The sequence below is a fragment of the Mobula hypostoma genome, chromosome 12, assembly GCF_963921235.1.
Source record: "Mobula hypostoma chromosome 12, sMobHyp1.1, whole genome shotgun sequence".
Classification (NCBI taxonomy): Eukaryota; Metazoa; Chordata; class Chondrichthyes; order Myliobatiformes; family Myliobatidae; genus Mobula; species Mobula hypostoma.
The window spans coordinates 57,026,178-57,049,194 of record NC_086108.1 but is presented as its reverse complement, the minus strand read 5'-3'; the positions used below and the strand labels follow the sequence as shown (position 1 = coordinate 57,049,194).

Genomic DNA, 23,017 nt, shown 5'->3' with positions numbered 1-23,017 from the left:
GTACCTACTTTGCTGCCAAGTACCAACGGGCCGCGAACTGGTGCTAGGCCGCAAAGCATGTAACCGGGCCGCGAGGAAACGATATGATTTGGTGACATGACCGTGTTGCCGACTTGCTGGTTGGTGCCTTCTTGCCCAGACTCTTGGCAGCAGAAATATTGCCAAATATAACTGACCAAAAAACATTTTTCTTAAAGAAAAATGTTTTAGAAAAAGGACGGTATGTAATTTTCGTGCAGATAATTTTAGTGTGTAAAAAGGCAGGAAAAAGCCCAAAAGACAAATGAATTTTCTAACGCCAATCAAATTGGGAAAAAGCCAGATTTCTGGAATTTGCCGCTGGGAAAGTCAATCTAGTAACCCTGTAATCAGTCAGCTGCACCTTTCCTCATTCTCTGTCACACCCACTCTTGAACTTGAACATGCGCAAGGTCATTACACACACATCATCCATGTCAGCACAGGAAGAAGATCAACTCCTCCAGCTTGCAAATGACAGCAGGCTGAAAAATATGTTTGACATAACATCTCTGCCGGCATTCTGGATCAAAGTCAAGGCTAAATATCCTGAGATAGCCATGAAAGCACTGAAAACATTGCTTCCATTTCCAACATCATATCGCTGTGAAGCAGATTAGACTGGACATAAGGAGCCCCATTCTAGTATCGCTGTCTCCCATCACCCCTCCGTGGGACCATCTTCTTGTGGGAAACAAGCCCAGGACTCCCACTGATTCAGTCATATTGGCAGTGTTGCAATGATTTTATATGTTCTGTCATGTGTGAAGCCAAGCAGAGCTGCAGAACGGATGACACTAATGAGAGAGATAACGAAAGACAATGGAGAAATATTCAAAATGCTAATAAGAGAGAAGAGAGAGATTAACGAGAAAGAGACATAACTCAGATGTTGGCGTCTGCCACAGACCATTTGCTTTGAACCTGAACTGTTTGAAGTTTGATGGACAGGTGATACCCCATCGGGGGATAAAAATAGCGGGTTTGCTAAGGCACGAGACACACACCTCGAGACCCTGGAAAGGGCAGTGTGCCCCACAAGGTGGTGTGAGTTTGGAGGACCGGTTCGCGGGAATCGGTCAGAGGCTCACAGGGTGTAAAGGTACGACCGGCGGGAACCTGGTGTGTGTCTGCCCTTGCCTGGGAGCCGGGTTCAGCACGGAAGAAAGATCGCATCCAGAACGGAGAGGTCACAGTCGGTGACCACAGCTGGATCAGAAGGCATCGAAAAGGTTTGCCTGAAACCATCTATCCATCCATCTATCTATCTCTCTATCTCTATCTCTATCTCTCTCTCTATCTCTCTCTCTCTCTCTCTCTCCTCCTCCCTCTCTCCCCCCCCCAACAGTACAACAACAGCGATTACTTTGAACTGCACTAGACTGAACTGAACTCTGCTTCACTTAAGACTGATCATTTAACCCCTAGACTGCAATAGAGCTTGGTTGATTCCTATTACCCTATTTCTGTGTATATGTGTATACTATCATTGCTAACCTGTTACATTTATATCCTTACGATTAGTGTACTGTATTACTTATTTCTTTAATAAAACTTTATTAGTTCCAAGTAATCACAGACTCCAACAGGTGTTCCATTTCTGCTGGTTTGGCAACCCAGTTACGGGGTATGTAACAGTTCATACAAGGAAAGTATGTGCTGTGTGTTTAATATCCAAACGTTACTTAAAATGTTATGATGCTATTGACTTATAAATGACTTATAATTGACTTATTATATTCATGCGAGGAAAATAAGCACTGTGTGTTTAATATTAAATTCGTTAGATAAATGAAATTGAGTTTATTAGCCACTTATAAGTGACTTATAGTTGACTTATCACCTATATTCCCGTCTTGATTAACACCCCGCTCCCACCCCGTCAGCCAGTCCGCAAGAATATTGTCAATATTAAACTGGTCCGCGGTGCAAAAAAGGTTGGAGACCCCTGGCCTACAAGATAGCTTTTTAGAGCAGCTTGAGCCTACTTGGGGAAAGGCAATCTTAGATTGGGTATTGTGTAATACCAGCCTTTATTAGGGAGCTAATATGATTGATATGGTCATAATATGGTTGAATTCATACTGCAGTTTGAGAGGGAGAAACATAACTCGCATGTATCAGTATCATAAGGGGATTACAGAAGCGTGAGAGAGGAGCTTGCCCAGGTAGATTAGAGGAGGACATTGGCAGGCATGACGGCAGAGCAGAGATGGCTGAAGTTTCTGGGAATAGTGCACAAGATGCAGGATAGATATGTCCCACGGGGAAGACGTTAGGATTTGCACTAAAATGGTCTTTTTTGTTCTAACTACACTCTTTCTTGTTAAAAAAAATGTGTAAAATTTGTTTTGTGTGTGAATACTGCTTGTATGGCTTTGTGCCTGAGATGGATGGTGCCATGAGTCAGTTTTTCCTTACACTTGCATATACACATACCACTTGTGCACATTTCAGTTAGCAAATGGTACTGCTTGCAACTTGTAGGTGTTTATTGCTCTTTTGGTGCAACAGTTAAAAACCATATCTGTGCCAGCTGTGAATAAATTTAAATTCCGGTTGGAAAATGTTTTGAGTCAATGCTGTGAAACAAATAGTTGACAGATGATACCAGTTCAAAAATCCTTGCAATCTGGATAGCATGAACAAGTGACAGAAAATGTTTGCTTGCTGTTGAAATATGAATGTACAGAATATAAGGAGTATTATCAGAGCTTTAGCTCACTATGGTAGTACGTGCTAGAAATGGTGGGGATGTAAGAACCATTCAAATTTCTTGCAGCATGTTCTTGAGTTATGTCAGTGGGGATCCAGGCGAGTCTGTGGAAATTTGAATTGTGGTAACATACTTCACTCTTTTTGTATTTTACGATTAAATAATACTTGTTATGGAGGAAATTAAGTATTTCCTTTACATCTAACACCCTCATACAAGACATTGTTCTATTATATGGCTACTAAATACATATAAAGATTTAATTACCTGAGGTGCTGCTCAAATCGTGGAATTCTTTTGAGAATATATTGTATGTTAATCCTTTCTAATTTGTAAAAAGAACAAACATTTTGACTCAAATTGCTTCAGATGATTTGAATCAGTTAATTATTTTGTTAATTCCAAATGTTATAGAATGTATTTTGATATACCATTAACTAACATAATGAGCTATCTTTTGCAATGTCTCAAAGAGTGAGCAAATCTTGGTAAGGAAGTTTGGTTAAATGTTCAGATTTTTATGATTCATCCAATGTATTACTTCAGTTTGTGTGTTCCAGGACTGTTTTAAAAAAAAAGTTACGACAGTTCCTGGAATATCACCACACACTACTGCCAGTTGGATGTAATGTTTGAACTAAACTGGCTGTTTGTGAACACTGATCCATGAGAAAGCTTGTCTATATGACTGCTAATCAGTTGCATTAACATAACAATTGCAGATTGTGAAACTGATTGCAGTCTTATTGCAAAAATCTAATTTGGTCTGAAAATAAAATTGAAACGTATTTTACATTTTTCAGAGGCTTCAGCTGGTTTTCCTTCAAAGCTATTGAGGGTAAATATTTAGAACAGCAGTCAGACATACAGAAAATAACCATAGTTATCAGGCACTGAACTGTGAAATCTGTGTGCTTTAGAAAAGGGACTATCTTGGAAAACAGAAATCCAGTTGCTCTATATTTTTTGAAATCTATAGTCCTGGAAGATTACTACCTATATTCCTAACATCCTCAGTTTTTCAAAATGTGAAAAGCAGTCACTCTCTAGTTACTTGTGCTATGTTCTCTGCTGTTATTTCATCAGCAGTACTGTAATGATATAGTTGTTCCACAGGGATCCGTAATGGGACCTGCTTTTTGTCATCAATTGACTTAGGATGAAAAATGTAGATGGTCGAGTTATTCAGTTTACAGGTGACGCAAAAATTGGTGTATTCTGGGTAGTGTAGAACATTGCCAAAGGATACAGCGAGGTATAAATCAGTTGCAGATATGGATAGAGAAGTGGCAGATGGAGTTTAATCCAGGCAAGTGTGAGGCATTACACTTTGGGACCAAATGTAAAGGGAAAGGTAATGGCAGGAACCTTAAAAGTATTGACGTAAAGGGAGATCTGGGGGTCCAAGTGCATAGATCCCTGAAAGTGGCCGCACAATGTGTTTGGTGGTTTAAAATAAAAAGGTGTATTGCATGCTTGCCTTATTTGTCAAGGCATTTATTTCAATAGTCAAGAAGTTGATCTTGCAGCTTTATAAAACCCAAGTTGGGCCACTTCTGGAGTATTGCATTCAATTTTGGTAGTCCCATTATAGTAAAACTGTGGGGATTTGGAATGGGTACAGAAGGTATTAAGAAGGGTGCTGCCTAGATTAGAGGACATGCTATAAGGAAAAGTTGGCCAAACTTCTAGGAGAAGCAGGGCAAACTGCATTGGAGAGATGAGACTGCAGATGCTGGAATCTGGAAGAACAAACAATTTGCTGTAGAAACTTAGTGGGCCATGCCATATCTGTGAGAGTAAAGGAATTGTCAATGTTTCCGGTTGAAACTCTGAATCAGTACTGAGAATGGAAAGGTGAATTGGCCAGCATAGAGAGAATGGGAATGGTGAGAAAGGATTTCGGTGGACTGTGGAGGGGTGTAAGATGACAGGCAGGTGATGTAGGTAAGGAAGTTGAGCGGTGGTGAGTTATTTTTAATTTCTGCAGTCTTTCTAATGAAGGCACTTCTGCAGTGCTGTGTGATGGAGAGTTCTTGCATTTGGACCCAGTGAGGAAGGCTGGATGATTTTCAAGATGGGTGTTTAGGCTTGGGAGGAAACAGGTAGCTGGAGTTTACAATGTAACTGCTGCTTTTGTCCTCACGGATGATGAGGAACAGCTTTGGGAAATGTCACTGTAGCTTTTATATGTAACTGTTATTGATTTTTTAGGTGGTGCATTTTAGCCACTATATGCTTAGTGGCGGAGAGAGTGAATGTTACGAGTGGTAGGCAGGATGCTAGTCAAAGAAATGTTGAGCTGCTCAGCTGTGTTGAACCTGCCATCATCTAGACAAGTGAAGAATATTGCATCATATTCCATTTATGCCTTGGAATTGCAGAGAAGGCTTTGGGGAGTCAGGAGATGAGTCATTTTTCTTATAATGTCTAGGCTCCAATCTGTTTTTATGTGGCTGATCCAGTTAAGCTTCTGGTGAACGACAATGATAACTCCAAGAATAGCTTAATCGTACCTGATCCCATGCCAATACTTAGCCCTCAAACAACATTACTGGAAAAATCTCGATTATTTGGGCATTATTACCTTGCTTTCACTGAAGCTTGCTGTGTGCAAATTGCATGCCATATTCCCTACAGGAAAACAGAAACTACCCTTCAAAAGTATTTTATTGGCTTAAAGAATTTGAGAAACCTTGAGGTAGTGAAAGGCTGTTTTGTAAACACATCTCATTTTTTCCAGTTTTGATAATGTTATACAGACAATATTTAACACCGAAGTATGTTGTGTCAATTTTTTTTAAGACTTGTTTCTCAAATTTCTTAAATTTTAAAGAGGAAAATCTAATAATGAAATTGTAATTGGAGTTCTTCACATCCAGAATTGTATGAATGTATTGACATTATTAACTTCATTTTAACAGCACTAATTAGTTTGGTGTAATATTTGTGAGCTTCAAGGCCTGTTTCTGTGCTGCACTGCTGTATGTTAGGAGACAGTAATATTAATTTCACTGTTTTATACATTTGATCAATATAACTTTATTCATGGAATCTCTTACAACTTGTATTTAGTGATCTAAAAACCAATGTAATACACCTATACCAAAAAAACAATTTGTAGTTGGGAATAATGTTGCTTTAATTTTGATCCTCTATATTCATTGATACTGAATTTGTTTAATTTTGCAGGATTTCATTTCAACGCCACTAAAAATCAGCAATATCTTTGAAGAGTCAAAGTAGGTATATAATTTTAAAGTGATATAAAAGTCCATTATGTCTCTAGTTTTGTGCATTTGCACTATTGTGCCTCCTTTTCGTGCAGGTATCAACTTTGAAAGTATTAGCAAGAATGGCTAGCACCAACAACATAGCACAAGCAGCAAGGACAGTTCAGCAGCTTAAAAAAGAGTCAAATATTGAAAGGATAAAGGTAAGGAATTTGATCTTTTATCAGAACAGATCAAAATTTTTATGGCCATTTCTGAAAATACATCTGTTTTAAGTTTAGTAATTTTCAAACAATTGAAACATGGTAATGAATTACTGCAAGTTAGATGTTTGAGCAGACCTCCAAACACCTTTGTTTACATTTGATGGTGCCGTTCCCAGTAGTTTAAGCAATTTAGCTTGTCATTCCACCGAACACTGGAGGGTAGCATCGACAAGAGATGACAGCTCCCAACAGAGCATGGACTCTGCGCTATACTGCCTCCAGTGTTTCCTCTCCTGGAATGCAGTAGCAGAAAAGCGCACGGCCTGGGGCTTAGTCCTTGCTACAACTGAAGCCACACAGCTCCCCGCTGTCTGTCACGCAAACAAAGGAAACGGGCCCACAGCAGCTTACATTATCAATGTCCAACAGGTTGTTGTGATTACAAGTGAAATGTCCAAGACAATCAACGTTACACTGCATGCTGCCTTCATGCATCAATTCCAACGCCTTTCTGTATCAGGTAGCAAAACGGTCAACACCAAGACTATTTCCTCCGCCAGCAAGCAGCTTGCTGACAGGGTAAACTTGCAGTACCAAAGTTCTTAAAGTACAGCATTGTCTTGCGATCACAAAAAAAAGGTGTTTAATAAAAGACAGAAACGCCTTTGGTTGGCCCCCGAGAAGCCAATGTGTCCAAACTCACTGCCATCTTACCAGATAAGATCCAGCGTGGCTAACCTCTCCCTATAACTCAAGCCTTCTAGTCGAGGCAGCATCCTCGTAAATCTCTTCCATGCCCTCTCCAACTTGACACTTGACATGCCAGTGAGGGTAAGAACAGGATGATTTAGCAGATGAATATGTGGCTGAAGAATTAATGCAGGGGACAGGGTTTCAGATTCCTGGGTCATTGGGATCGCTTTTGGGGAAGGTATAACCTTGTACATAAAGGGCAGGTTACACCTGAACTCAAGGGGGACCAGAATCTTTCTGGGCACATATGCTAGAGTTGTGGGCGGGTTTAAACTAGTTTGACCGGGGATGGGAGCCAGAGTGATAGGGCTGAGGATGTGTCAGTTGGTATGCAACGCAATGCAGTGTGTAGTGAGACTGTAAGGAAGGACAAGCAGCTGATCAGGCAAAATTTCGGTCAGTGGGATTAGTTAAAGTGTAACTGGGTCAAATCAAAAAGAGTAATGAATATGGGACTGAAGTTGTTATATTTGAATGCACACAGTATACGGAATATTGTAGCACAGTTAGAGATTGACGGGTATGAAGTTGTGGGCTTCTCTGATTCATGGCTAAAAGATGATTATAGGCCTAACGTCCAAGGATACACATTGTATCAGAAGGACAGGCAGGTAGGCAGAGGTGGTGTGGTTGCTCTGTTGGTAAAAAGTGAAATCAAATCCTTAGAAAGAGGTGGTGTAGGGGTCGGAAGTTGTAGAATTCTTGGAGATAGAGTTAGAACCTGATGGGATTTATATACAGGCCTCCAAGCAGTAGCCAGGATGTGGGCTACAAATTATAATGGGAGATGGAAAAGGCATGTTAAAAGGACAATGTTATGATAGTCATGGGGATTTCAATATGCAGATAGATTGGGAAAGTCAGATTGGTGCTGGATCCCAAGAGAGGAAATTTCTAGAATGCCTACAAGATGGCTTTTTAAAGCAGCTTGTCATTGACCCCATCAGAAGAACAGTAATTCTGGATTGGGTGTTATGTAATGACCAAAATTTGATTAGGAAGCTTAAGGTAAAGGAACCCTTAGGAGACAGTGATCATAATATGATAAAGTTCACCCTGCAGTTTGAGAAGAAGCTAAAGTCCCTTTACAGTGGAGTAAAGAGAATTAGAGGCTTGAGAGTGGAGCTGGCCAAAGTTGATTTGAAGGGGACAGTACTTGGGATGACAGCAGAACAGCACTGGCTGGAGTTTCTGGGGGAAATTCAGAAAGCGCAGTGTAGATGCATCCCAAGGATGAAGAATTCTAAATAATACTTCTAAATGAGGCAACCAGGGCTGAGAAGGGAAGTCAAAGACAGCATAAAAGCAAAAGAGAGGATTTGCTGCCATTGGAGAGGATCCAGAGAGGCTTACAGGAATGATCACAGGATTTAAAGGATTAATATAAGGAATATTTGATTGCTCTCGCCTGTACTCGCTGGAGTTTAGAAGAATGAGGGAGGATCTCATTGAACCATAATGGATATTGAAAGGACTAAATAGAGTGGATGTAGAGAGGATGGTTCCTATAGTGGGGTATTCTAGGACCAGAGGGCACAGCCTCAGAATTGAGGGATGCCCATTTAGAACAGATGAGTAAATATTTCTTTAGCCACAAGGTGGTGAGTCTATGGAATTCATTACCACAGGCCAAGTCATTGAATATACTTAAGGTGGAGGTTGATTAAGTTCTTGACTAATCAGGGCGTCAAAGTTTACAAGAAGAAGGCAGAAGAATTGGGTTGAGAGGGATAATAAATCTGCCATGAATGAATTTTGGAACAGACTTGATGGACCATATGACCAAATTCTGCTCCTATATCTTATGGTCTTTCCTATAACGGTGACTAAAACTGTGCAATATATTCCAAGATTTACCTCGCCAAGGTTTTAAATAACTGCAACAAAATTTTCCTAAACTCTCTGTACTGGCTGGTGAAGGCTGCAATGCAGAACACCTTCATGACCCTGTCTATTTGCGTGACCGCGTTCAGGGATCTGTGCACTTATATTTCCAGGCCTCTCTGTTCCATAACACTCACAGCACCCTGCTATTTACTATATAAGCCCTATCTTGGTTTAACTGTCCAAATACATCACCTCATGCATAACTTAAGTTTAAATCCATCTCTGTTCCTTAGTCCACCTCCCTCTTTTGCAGTTAATTAATAACCTTCTTCACTATCAACAAGAGCCCTTATTTTATTATCCTTGGCAAACTTGTTAATCGTGCCATGTGCATTAATTTCCAAATCATTTACATACATGATGAAAACAGAAGTCCCACACTGACCCCAAGTGCACCTCACCAGGCCTCCAGTTGAAGATTTGACCTTTAACCATCACTGTTTCCTATGTCTAGCTAATTCTGAGTGCACTTCACTGGCTCCCCGTGAATCCCATGTGATCTAAACTTTCCAGATTAGCCTTCCATGTGACTGAAGTCAGTACAGACTACATCCATAGCCCTGCCTTCTTCTATCCCTTTAGTTACCTCTTCAGAAAATTCCAATACTAATCGGACAAGAACTCCTGCACACAAAACCATGCTGACTATTCCTGATTAGGCCTTCTAAATGTCAATGAGTACAAGCCCAGAGCCATCAAACTCACCTTGTACATTGACCCTTTCATTCCCAGAATCGTCCTCATGAGCCTCCTCTGGACCCTCTCCAATGCTAGCATATCTTTTCTTTGACGGGCCAAAACTGCTCACAGTACTCCAAATGCGGTCTGACTAATGTCTTGTAATGTCTTAAAAGCTTCAGTATCCTTGCTGTTGTATTCTAGTCCTCTTGAAATGAATGCTAACACTGCATTTGCCTTCCATACCACCAACCAAACCTGTAAGTTAATCTTTATGGAATCCTGCACAAGGATTCCCAAGTCACGCAGGACTGGTCAGCTAATGTCGGCAGGCTGGATGGAGAGCGAGGTGTCTCCCAGTGGAGGTTGGTTGTAGGGGATTCACAGCCCGTTCTTTAGCCAGAGCCTTCAGTAATTTGGGCATCGAGGGAGAGAGAAAGAGGAGAGCCATCTGCAGTACCACTGATGTGGCAGAGAGGGCCTCAAGATGGCCGTGGCTCAAAAGAGGGGAGCCATGGAGTCATAAGTAGCTAGTCATCTGGACACAAGCTGGGGTCTGATCAGCCCCGGCTGGGTCACCTGGAGGAGGGTGTATGATGTTGAAAGACCCGAAACACCCGATGATTCCAGGAACATCACTGAAGATGTGTCCAGAGGCATCAGTAGATGTATGTACACAGTGTACATCTGATTTCAGAATTTTCTCCCTGTTTAGAAAATAGTCCACATCTTTATTCCTCCTACTAAAGTGCATGACCATTCACTTCCCTATACTATATTCCATCTGTCATTTTTTATAACCCATTCTCCTAATCTGGCCAAGTCCTTCTGCTGACTCCCTGCTTTCCTCAACACTAACTGCCCCTACAGCTATCTTCATATCATCCGCGAACTTAGCCACATAGCCATAAATTCCATCATCCACATCATTGACGTATAAAATGAAAAGAAGCAGACCCAACTTCAACCCCTGTGGAAAACACCAGTAGTCACTGGCAGCCAATCTTCTATCCATGCTAGTCTTTCTATAATACCATGGGCTCTTATCTTGTTAAACAGCCTGGTGTGTGTCAACTTGTCAAAGGCCTTCTGAAAATCCAAGTAAACAACATCCACCGACTCTCCTTTGTCTATTCTGCCAGTTATTTCCTCAAAGAATTCTAACAGATTTGTCAAGCAGGATTTCCCCTTAAAGTCATGATGACTGCGGTCTACTCTAACATGTGCCTCCAAGTACCCTGAAGCCTCATAATGGACTCCAGTTGTCTTTCTAAGCACTGAAGTAAGGCTAACTGGGCTATAATTTCCTTTCTTCTGTCTCCTTTCTTGAAGAGTGGAGTGACATTTGCAAATTTTGCAGTCCTCCAGAACCATTCCAGAATCTAGTGATTCTTGAAAGATCATTGCTAATGCCTCCATAATCTATTCTGCTGCCTCTTTCAGAACCCTTGGTTGTAGTCTATCTGGTCCAGTTGAATTTTCTACCTTCAAACCTTTCAGCTACACAAACACCTCAGTAATAGCAATGATATTCACTTCTGCCCCCGACACACTAAATTTTTGGCAAAGTGCCAGTGTCTTTCACGGTGAAGACTGAGACCAAATATGCCATTTCATTCACCATTTCTTCGTCCCCCATTACTACCTCTCCAGTGTCATTTTTCAGTGGTCCAATATCCACTCTCACCTCTTCTACTCTTGATATATCTGAAAAATGCTTTGGGTATCCTCTTTTATATTATTGGCTAGCTTATCTTCTTATTTCATTTTTCTCCTCATGACTTTATTTTTCAATTGCTTCTGTTGGGTTTTAAAAGCTTGTCAATCCTCTTAACTTTCCATTATTTTTTTTCTATATTATGCCCCCCCTTTTGCTTTTGTGCTGTCTTTGACCAGCTTGGCCAGCAACAGTTGCCTCATCCTTCCTCTAGAATACTACTTCATTTTGGGGATGTTTCTATTCTGCACTTTCCGAATTGCTCCTAGAAATACCATTCACTGCTGTTCTACTGTCATTCCTGCTCGTGTCCCCTTGCGTTCAACTTTGGCCAGCTCCTTTCTCATGCCTCTGTAATTCCCTTTACTCCACTGTAATACTGATACATCTGATTTTAGCTTCTCCTCTCAAGCTGCGGGATGAATTCTATTATAATCACTGCACCTTAAGGGTTCCTTTACCTAAACTGCCTATTCAAATCTAGTTCATTACACAACAGCCAATCCAGAATAGTGGGCTCAACCACAAGCTGCTCCAAAAAGCCATCTTGTAGGCATCCTGCAAATTCTGTCCCTTGGGATCCAGCATCATCCTGATTCTCCCAATCTACCTGCATATTGAAATCCCACATCCTGGCTCCGGTTTCGGGGCCTGTGTATAATTGTCATCAGGATCTTTTTACCTTTGCAGTTTCTTAACTCTACCCATAAGGATTCTATATCTTCCAATCCTGTGTCACCTCTTTCTAAGGATTTGATTTTTTTTTTATAACAAACAGAACCACCCACCCTCTCTGCCTTCCTGTCCTTTTGATACAATGTGTATCCTTGGATGCTAAGCTCCCAATTATGATCTTTTTTTAGCCACGACACAGTGATGCCCACAGTGTCGTTCCTGCCCATCTTTAACTGTGCCACAAGCTCATCTACCGTAAACCGTATATTGTGTGTATTCAAATATAACGCCTTCAGTCCCATATTTATTACCCTTTTTGGCTTTGCCCCCATGTTACAGTTCAACTCATCCCACTGACTGCAATTTTGCCCTATCAATCTGCCTGTCTTTCCTCTCGGTCTTATTGAACTTGTTTACCAACTGCTTCATCCGCACTCTTATCACTCTGGTTCCCACCCCCCTGTGAAATCAGTTCAAACCCTCCCCAACAGCACTAGCAAACCTGCCTCAAGGATATTAGTCCCCCTTCGGGTTCAGGTATAACCCATCCTTTCTGCACCTTCTCCAGCAGAAATCCCAATGATCCAGAAATCTGAAACCCTGCACCACTTTCTCAGCCACTCATTTGTACTATCATACTATTCCTGTCCTGACTAGCATGTAGTACAGGTAGTAATCCAGAGACTACTACCCTGAAGGTCCTGCTCTTTAGCCTCTTCCCTAACTCCCTATACTCACTGTGTAGGACCTCTTTCCCCTGTTCTACCTAGATATGTCAATGATGCCAATGTGCACCATGACCCTCCCCCTTAAGAACATTCAACAGCTGCTCTGAGACATCCTGCACCCTTGCACCTGGAAGGCAATGCACCCTCTTAGGTTCTCTTTCACAGCCACAGAATCTCCTTTCTGTCCCCTTAACTATCAAGTCTCCTATCACTTTTGCTCTGCCTGAACCTCTGAACTGGCTACAGTGCCACTGGCCTGGCTGCAGCTGCTGTGCCCCAGTAGGTTATTCTGCCCCTCAGCAGTATCCAAAGGGGGTTACACATGTTGAGGGGAATGGCCACAGAACCTTGCACTGAATGCTTATTCCCCTTACTTCTGGTGGCCACCCATCTGTTACCTGAAGCCTGCACTCTGGGTGTGACCACCTCATCTATGAGGTTTTCAGCCCCCAGATGGTCGTGAGTACATGCAGCTCCAGCTCCAGTTCCTTGCCCTTGTTAGTCAAGAACTGAAGTTGGGTGCATTTCCTGCAGATGTAATCATCAGGGAGACCATTAAATACCCTGAAATTACATATCTCCCGAGAGGAGCATTCTACTGCCTGAGAATGTGCATTGAAGTAGATGCTATTTATGCAGTGGTCCTATCTGTCCTCCTCCTGTAAGCATGGCTGTTCTGATTGCTTGGCTTGCATTCATTGGTTGCAAAATGTTTCTCGGTTTTTTTTCACTGAATTCACTCCCTTGAGTTGCACTACCTCTGCCGATCTAATTTGCATCCTCCCAGACAGCAAAAGCAAATTTCCCCACTAGGATATTGGTCCCCCTTCTGTTTCAAATATGTTTCTACATTAAGATTAAAACAAAGTTTAATGAACTATTAATTTTGAACAAAAGGTTTCTTTTAATTTCTCATCAGCTTTCCTATCAACCAAATAGAACATAGAAATTTACAGCTCTATTTCAGAAATCTCCATTTTTGGGAAGTTCCTTTATTGCAGGCTCTACTGGAAATTGAAAAATTGTTTTCAGAGCCATGTTATTTTTATTGTCTATTTTTTAATTAAATTTCCATTTATCAAGTTAAGATGATGGATGCATACTACATACTCTTTTGAAATTATTCATTTTTAATGAAAATAAGAACATTGCGAATTGAAAGTCGATGCCATGTAGTTCATATACCATATTCTTGGTCACAATAGTACATATTGCAACTGGCGTGGAATAAGTTACCAAAGGATCAAATTTAAAGAAACATTTTGCATATGAACATTTGAGGACTAAGTATTTCACCCAAATAAATTTCAGATGGAGACCAACTTGATATTCATTTCCAGCATCACTTGTTCATAAAGCATTAGCTGTTCTCAATGAACTTAAAATATTATTTTTGAATGAAAAGTATTTTGAGCCAACCAGCAATAATTTTATCGGACTGATTTGTGAAAGTCCTCGCATGTACTCCTCAGCTTTTCTTTGTTACAGGTATCAAAGGCTTCAGCAGATCTTGTGCGCTACTGTGAAGAACATGCCAAGAATGACCCTCTGCTTAATGGCATCCCAACTTCAGAAAATCCCTTCAAAGACAAGAAGCCTTGTATTATATTGTAGTCCTGATTTGTGCTTTCTACCTTTTTTTAAAAAAAACTGACCAATAATAGAACAGATAATGATGATACTATCTTAATGCCCTCTAGTTTCCACATAAAAATATTTTCCACATTAAATTTTCACTTTTTCCCTTGTCCATTCCAGAAAATAGATTAGGGTATATATTGTGCATTTAAACCAAAAGGACATGTTAAAAAATAATAAGCATTTGTGCCACAAAAGAGTAATGAAGATTGAATGTAACAAATAACATGCCTTTATATTTACTTTTTCCAACATTAATGTAAATGTATGCAGTTTTTAAACTTGTAGATGTATTTGAGTATACTTAATTAAGACCAACATTGTAATTAATTTTGAAGTGGATCTTTCCAATTCATTACTATCCTGATTTCTGTCTGAAGTGCCATATCATGCCACCGCTTTTAATTTGCATGCCTCTGCCTGTCTTTCCTTTCACCTTGCCATAGGTGGCAGAACCTTCACTTGGCTCAGCTTGACTTGTTCGAACTCCTTACTTAAAGCCTTCTACCATCTAAGCTGCCTTAAAGCCCATGCTTTTACAATTTCTCAATTTTTCCCATCAGTTTAGTATCACCGTATTTTTCATTGAGAAATTGTTGAGATCCATAAGCACAACCTCTTATTAAGAGTTCTGGAATTTAAATGTCATTTTAATCTAATAACTGAAGTGTGGATTGGTCCATTCCAAGCACAATACCAGATCGATGTTGATCATCAGTGTTCAATGACTCAAATGTAGGTGTATAATGTTGGGAACTTTTTTGTTAAAGGCCAGAACAGAAATAAATAATTTAGTAATTGAACATTGCAAGAATGTTCAATAATGTGTTGTTCAGAAATGTCCAGTTTAGCATGGATAAGACTAAGCTTTTGAGGAAACTGGACTAATTTATGAAGGGGAAATATTCTCAAACCTTGCTTTTACACCTATATTTGACAAACTAGGATATTTGTTGCTCATTAGCTGCATTCTCTTTTGTGCTCATTTTGCACCTTTTGTATCTGAATTTGGAAATTTGGCAGCATGACTTTAATTTCTGATGTTCACAGAATTCTGAATATGCAGTATTAAATACAACATTGCTTTAATTCAACATCAAAGCAAAATGCCGCTTAAAATAATTTGCCAAAATGAATATTGTAATACAAAGCTCAAAGGCCATCTTTACTATTTGAAAGTTATTGTATTAATGTGTGATATTATATCTCAATATGATTGGTAGAAGTGAAGTAAATTAATCTTACTGGGGCAACTGTCCTATCCATAACATACAGTACTTGTGCTTAATGTAAAATGTTGTTGTTATAACAAAGTGTTCCTGGGCTTTAGTTGTTTCACATTTCAGCAGCTAATCCCCCAATATTTAAATTCAATTTGCAGTAACTGCAGAGACTTCTGTATTACTTTAACCTGGTTTTTGTAAGACAACCACCATCTTTTAGGGCAGTAAATTCTAACAACATTACCAAATAAGCCTCATTAAATGTTCCATCTATGACCTACAGTAATTACAACTGAAATCAAATTGTAATGTAACCATTTGAATTTTTAACTCCTACAAAGGAATGGCCAGGATTTCAATTCATTTATGCATGTTCGAAAATAACCAAACTGCCTAATTAAAATATCACAAACATATTTGCAGATCTATTAATCATGGCATTGCTTTAGGGATTTGTTTTCTATGATTCAGATGCAAGCTTACATATATTTATTAAAATCATTTACACTTGCATGTGAGACGTAAATGGTCTTTTTTGTATGCAAGTCCACTCCAGACTATAACAAAACGACATAATCTGAGAACTATTCATCATGCCCACTGTGCATAAATCGAGCATTCATAAATCAAGGAGGGCATATAATCCTAAGCATCAGCTTTGGATATATATTTTTCCTCTACTGATTACAGTTTATTATGGTATTTAAGACTTGGGTCTCCAAGTAATTTCTGTTGAGTGTCTATATTTAGCTTGGGACATGACAGAGCTCCCAATAATCAAGTATTTTCTACCTGAATTACCAAATTTTCCAGTTGGAACTTTCCCATGGGAATCTTTGGTGATTGTTCTTTAGCACTCTGTTGCCATGATATGACAATTTTACTTTTCATTCCAAATCTGAATCTCAGGAGACAACCTGAAACACTAATGGTGCTCTGAACTGGAAGCCAAGCATAGCAAAATGTCAAATATTTATTATGACAATACCAATAATTTTTGCTATTTCCTTAAGCGCCTTTATACAGCCTGCACTATTTTTAAAATTAAACAACAAAATTCAATTTTAATTATACTTTCCATAGACTTCCATCTCCTACAATGGAAAACTGATCAAATGAATCCATAGAATTTTGTCCACGTTAGCCTCCATTGGCTAATTAAAACCACAAAGTGCTTTCTTTGACTCCATTCAGCACTTAATTTAAATTTATTTTAGATCACTTAGGTATAAATATTTCTTTTTATACTTTAACTTTACTTGTTGGAGGGTCTTTCACTTCAAATACTACCTTTTACCTACAAGTTATCCATTTCCTTTTGAAGTCATTGTGACTTTTCATTATGACTCTATCTACACATAGAATAATCAAAGCGCTCATCCTTTATGACTTTCTGGAAGAGTCCTGTTATTTTACATGTAAAACTCCAGTAATCTGGCATTCTCCAGGACTTCATTGCTGCACTAGACTTTACACACTAATGGATATTTCAATGCAGCTTTAAATATCACACGGTAGTATAATAATTTTTCCAGTGAACCATGTGAATTTAAAAGGATCATGGAAATGGGGACCTGGTAGGTTTAACAGAAGTATGGGTAACAGAACCAGGTGAGAGATGCTGAACTATCAGGTATTTAAACAAGCATTGTCAGAGACTTGCTGTTGGTCCTTATCCATCTCCCATAAACTCCAGAACATGTGGCATCAGTACACTATTACCAAAACCTTTCCTAATCCTTTGCATTTTATGAAGTGGTTCAAATCACTAAGATGCTCTTCAACTGTTTTTCTTCAGTGTTTGTCTTGCATTTGGATTGGGAAGTAATTATTCATTGCATTAGCAAACGTTTCCTGGGGACTTGCGATCTGCACTTATTTTTGTTTGTCTACCTTCAAATCTGCCATCTTCACATTGAGTATAAGTGGAGTAGACTTATTTGTGATTCATTGTCCATAATGCAGAGTATAGTGCTTTCAAAGTCTGTTACTTTTTCTGCTAACATACATTGCTTTTGCATAAGATACTGCTATGTAATGATTTTCGCATTGACACACGTGAATAAGAGGATCAGGTGTGCAGCATATATCTCTGGGTCTTCTGTTGAATAGATTATTAACCTTTTGCATTGAGTGAAAAGATATTAAAGGGGGAAAATTGCACAGCAATGATAAATTGAACTTTATATGTCTTGGTGTGCAGGAAAAGACACAAATTTGGATTGTATACAAGACTATTTTAACCATTTTAAAACCTCATTTGTGTTCAAGTTGAATGAAAAGCTTAATGGCCAAAATAGCACGTTTGCCCTTATTGTCAAATTTACATTGATTTGATTTTATATTAGATGCCTTATGTTTTTAAAAGAAATTGCAAGAAAATGAAAAATAAGCAGAAGAAAACTTGGGGATGCAGCAAGTTGAGTTTATTCACTGAAATCGGAATGTGAATCTAGCTCAGGCTGATTGTTTGTTTTGGAGTGATTGCAGTCTAGTTCAGTCAGCACTAGCAAAGTCATTTCAAAATTGAGAATGTTTAATTTGAATCCTGGATTCCAGTACAATTGAATACACAATTTCCCAGTCCTTCCCTTGCTGGCCCACAGTATTTCAGAGAACTCGATAGAACGCATGAATCTATTATTTGGGTCTGATTGAAGTCATGCATGAGGGCTGCTTGCCACTTTGAGTCTCTTGCCATAACACCCAATGCTGCACATTTCTGATGTTTATTTTATGCCTCCGAATTATTATCCATTTCCATCTTTGATTGAAACTCAGTACAGTAAAACAAGGCATACTGTGTTTCCTAAACTCTTAATTTGCTATGATGTGAACTAAGAAGCCCAAATTATGTTGTATTTTCATTTATTCTGTAGTTGCCATTCTGCATTAAACCTAGTTTCTGTATACTTGGTTTAATCTTTGTTTCAAAATTAACTTCCTCTTTAAGCATACTCATTTTGAAGGGAAAAATTTCAATACAATTTTTAATTTTTCTATTAATGCTATTTTCCAACACTACAGTTGACTTACAAATAATTGTAGAAGTATTGCCTTTTATTTCCCCTGTTCAAATATAATTGTGAGAAAGGTAATGTATTATACTCTGTGATGTGAATGTGTTCAGTATCGTGGATGCAATTACTCCATTTATTAATAAACTCATTGCATTTTATAACTTCTATTTTTATTCAGCACTATTAAGAGTACTTGAGCATCTATGTGTCCTACTCGATTGCTTAAAGTGAAAAATTAAAGTTGTGGGCTTTTCATGTAAAAACCTAAAGATGGATCTTCAAGAGATGCACTACTATAATAAAAACAGAAATTGCTGCCAATCTTCAATTGATCAGAAAGCATCTGTGCGAGGAGTTATGTTTTGGGCTAATGACCTTTTATCAAAATGGAAAAAGTGAGAAAACAAATGAATTTTAAGTTAAGAGGGTAGATGGAGAGAATAACTAAAGTAATCTGTCAGGTGGGGATCATAATTGTCCCAGTGACACAAATACCGAATGAAGTATGGGGAAGTACTAGATTTAAATTAAACCATCTTAAGGTGGATGTGAAGAGAGAGACTTGGGGTACTTATGCACAAATTTTCGAAGGTGACAAGATGGGTAATGATGGCAATTAATAAAGCACATGGACTGCTACTTTGTAGAAGTAGCAGCTTAGATGTGATGGATATAAAATTACGCTAGCCCAATGTTATTTTGATCTCAGCTTAACTGATTTTTCCTATTCTATGCATTAAAATTCAGGAATAACGTGCATTATTTATAGTGGATATAGACAGGTACTAGAATATTTGGAGATGAGCAGGATTATAGTTATATGAATGAATTGGAGAATTTGGGAAATAGGTAGACTGCATTGAGAAGATATTTCAAGAGGTGAAAAGGTCTATAACCAGATGGCATGCATTTCATATGACAACAACCAAAAATGTTGATAAATACAAAATTCAAAAGGGAAGTTGGAGAACACTTTAAAGGTAAAAATTGCAAGGGAATGAGGAAGTATCTAGAAGTAGGTGTCAACAGATGACTCATTGAAAGAACAAGTGCATATCTGAATAATTACTTTCTGTGCTGTACATTTATCATTCCAAGTGAACAGTAAAAGCAGTTTCTGGGAAAAGGTACAAAAAGAAGCTCTGAGCAGTTCCTTTCTTTATGAAATACAGTTTTAAAATTAAAATGATGGAAAATTGGCAAGGTATAAAATGAGTGTGTATACCTCAAGGCAGGGAACTGAATTTAGAAACAGAAAACCTACAGCACAATACAGGCCCTTCGGCCCACAATGCTATGCTGAACATGTACTTCCTTTAGAAATTACCTAGGGTTAAGCATAGCCCTCTATTTTTCTAAGCTCCATGTACCTATCCAGGAGTCTCTTAAAAGACCCTATCATTTCAGCCTCCTCCGCCACCGCTGGCAGCCCATTCCACACACTCACCACTCTCTGCGTACAAAAAAAAACACAGCAGCTTACCCCTGACGTCTCTTCTGTACCTACTACCAAGCACCTTAAAACTATGTCCTCTTGTGCTTCCCATTTCAGTCCTGGGAAAGGGCCTCTGACTATCTACAGGACCAATGCCTTTCATTATCTTGTACACCTCTATCAGGTCACCTCTCATCCTCCATCGCTCCAAGGAGAAAAGGCAGAGAAGATTAAATCCCCAAGTAATGTCTTTTTGCAGACATTTATTTTATTAGTAAGTGGCAAACCCAATATTTACTCCCCAGTCCTCTGTCCCCATGAGAAGATGACGATGAGCAAGGATTTGGAAAATTCCTGGTGAATATATTTCCACACTGTTCTTTGTATGGAGCTAAATGTTGGTGAAGGAGCAACCATTATTTTGAAGTCAGTATGAAGATGGTGATTCTGAATTGGCTATGTTCATGTCTGCTACCCACGTCCTTGGTTGTAGTTTTGAACCTCAGGAGGTGCTGTCATTTTAGCCTTGGCACATCACTGCAGTGCAATGAACACGAGGGGAAAAAAGTGCATCAGGAGACCATTTTCCCTCTGTACATAGCTCTGCCAATCATTAAATTCATAGTTAAATATTTATCGTGATGGCACCTTCCAGCACTAACCTTGTATCTCTTGGTTTGCTTGAACATAGAACAATGCAGTACAGTACAGGCCCTTTGGCCCATAATGCTGTGTCACCCTTTACTTGCTCCAAGATCCCATCCCTCCCACTTAGCCCTCCATACCAGGAGATCACAGTGAATTGGAGACAGTTCCTTGTGGACTTTACGCACCAGTTTTAAAAACCAGTTTTTGCACTAGCCTCCCACAAGGGCCAAGGGAACATCTCATCATGCTCAGGGATTTATCTACCCTAATTTTCCACAAGACATCAAGACAGAGAACACCTCCCCTTCCATAATCTGGATATGGTCCATGGTCTCTCTTCTCTTTTTTTTTCCTCAGGTCTGAAGACCATGTCTGTCTCTCAAGTAAATACAGGTATTAAAAAAACATTTAAGACCTCCCCATCTCTTTCAGCTCTGTCCATAGATAACCACACTGATCTTCAAGAGGACTAATTTTGTCCCTTGCTAACCTTTTACTCTTATTGTAGCTGTAGAAGCCCTTGGGATTTTATTTCACCTTGTCTTCCAGAACAACCTTGTATCCTGTTTAATCCCACCTGACTTCTCTCTTAAGTGTCCTCTTGCATTTATTATACTCAAGGCATTTTCATGGAACCTATTGGAAGATGTCCTTGGGTCAAAACAAATCGCTGCACTTTACAGTACACTATCACATGATATGAAACCAAACCTCAGTGCAAACACAGGGACTTGGGACAATCCACTTACAAGATTAGTTGTGTTTTCATCTGTTGATTCATTCATCCCAAATAAGCCCAAGTAGGCACTGATGGCAGGTGTGTCACCGGCATGTCTTGCCCAGTAAAGGGTCCAAATGACAGCTTGTCCTTTCGTGCAAGGATCACATTGAGGCACAAACCTGGGTGTATCAATAGCAAGGAAATTGCAAGAGGCATATCGGCAACTTGGTGTGGAACTGACAGGAAAGGTCTTAATACTGCCTATTGCAATGGGAGGGATGGAGGAGTCCAGTTAGGTTGCTGGTGGAGAAGTGGACCACAGAAATGCAAGAAAATTTAAAAACAAGACTCAAATGTGCATATTGAAGTCAAAAAGATTGCCATGCAGTCTGAGCTTGATTAATGCTGTAAGCAGAGTTAACAGATATCTTGTTTCATGGTTTGACAAGTTGTCTCTGAACTGACCAAGCTCTCTGGTATAATCATCCAAAAGCAAAGTAGTAAACATAGAAGAGTACAGCACTGGAACAGGATTTTTAGCCCACAATGGTGTGCTGAACCAATTAAATTAGAAATCAAATTTTTTCTGCCAACAGAATGCCCATGTCCTACCATTTTCCTCATATTCATGTGCCTATCTAAATGAGTTTTAAAAGTCTACAATGTTTGTGCTTGTACCAGCACTGCAGGCTGTGCATTCCAGGCACCCACTGCTCTCTGTGTAAAAACAAAACTTGCCCCTCATATCTGCTTTGAAATTACCCCCCCCCCAACCCACCACCACCTTAAATGCATGCCCTCTGGCATTAGATATTTCAATCTTGGGAAAAAAGATATTGTTTGTCTACGCTATACCACTCATGATCTTATAAACGTCTATAATATCACTCCTCAGCTTCTGCTGCTCCTGACAAAACAACCCAAGTTTGTCCAACTTCCCATTATAGCACATTCCCACTAATCCAGGCAGTCAGTCAGTCAGTGGGTGCCGTCCCGAGTCCGCGGTTGGCAGTTATACACCTCCATCTTCTTCGATCTTGCGACAGCACCGAGTAATCCAAGCAACATCCTGTTACACCTCTTCTGCACCCTCTTCAAAGCCTTGACAAAATTCCCTTAATGGGGTGATTAGAACTGTATGCCATAGTCCAGATGTGGCCTAACTAGAGTTTTGTAAAGTAGCAACATCCTGTCTTTTGAGCTCAATGCCTTGACTAATAAGTGCAAGCATGTCATTGGGGCTTCGTAACCAGCTAAAAATCTGTGTAGCCACTTACAGTATGGTTTGGTGGGTGGTGCGAGTATGGTTTGATTTCAAGAGAAATTTGATTAAGTACGCAGGTGGGAGGAATATGGAAGTTTATGGTCCAGGTGTGGGTTGATGGGACTAGGCAGAATAACTGTTAAGCATGGACTAGATGGGGCAAGGGTCTTGTTTCTGTGATGTAGTGTGCTGTGACTCTATTTAGTTGTGAAAAGTCACAGTGCTCCATTGATCAGCAACTGAAGTGGAGTTAGTGAATGTCTGGTAGAGGGAATTTTAGTTCTATCATTTGTTATCAGCGAATCCAACAGGAACTGAGATATACATAAAGATGCCACTTATTTCAGCTTGTTATTGTCATCCCTGAGCTGGACTATTTGTGGTGGCCTACTCTCTTGTATACGTGATCTCTTCCTCAAGGCCTGATAAAACAGATGTACAAGTGTGGGAAGATCAG

At 39.5% G+C, this 23,017-nt stretch overlaps 1 protein-coding gene across 1 annotated transcript in view; it reads left to right on the top strand.

Annotated features, from left to right (window-relative positions):
- Nucleotides 1-18,807, top strand: part of LOC134354832 (guanine nucleotide-binding protein G(I)/G(S)/G(O) subunit gamma-12-like) — an 82,827-nt gene extending 64,020 nt beyond the window's left edge. The window contains exons 2-4 of the mRNA XM_063064189.1: nt 5,927-5,976; nt 6,063-6,170; nt 14,100-18,807. Of these exons, the coding sequence (XP_062920259.1) occupies nt 6,090-6,170; nt 14,100-14,225 (207 nt within the window). The 5' untranslated portion in view covers nt 5,927-5,976; nt 6,063-6,089 and the 3' untranslated portion in view covers nt 14,226-18,807. The remainder of the gene's footprint in view (nt 1-5,926; nt 5,977-6,062; nt 6,171-14,099) is intronic.
- Nucleotides 18,808-23,017: the final 4,210 nt, after the last annotated feature.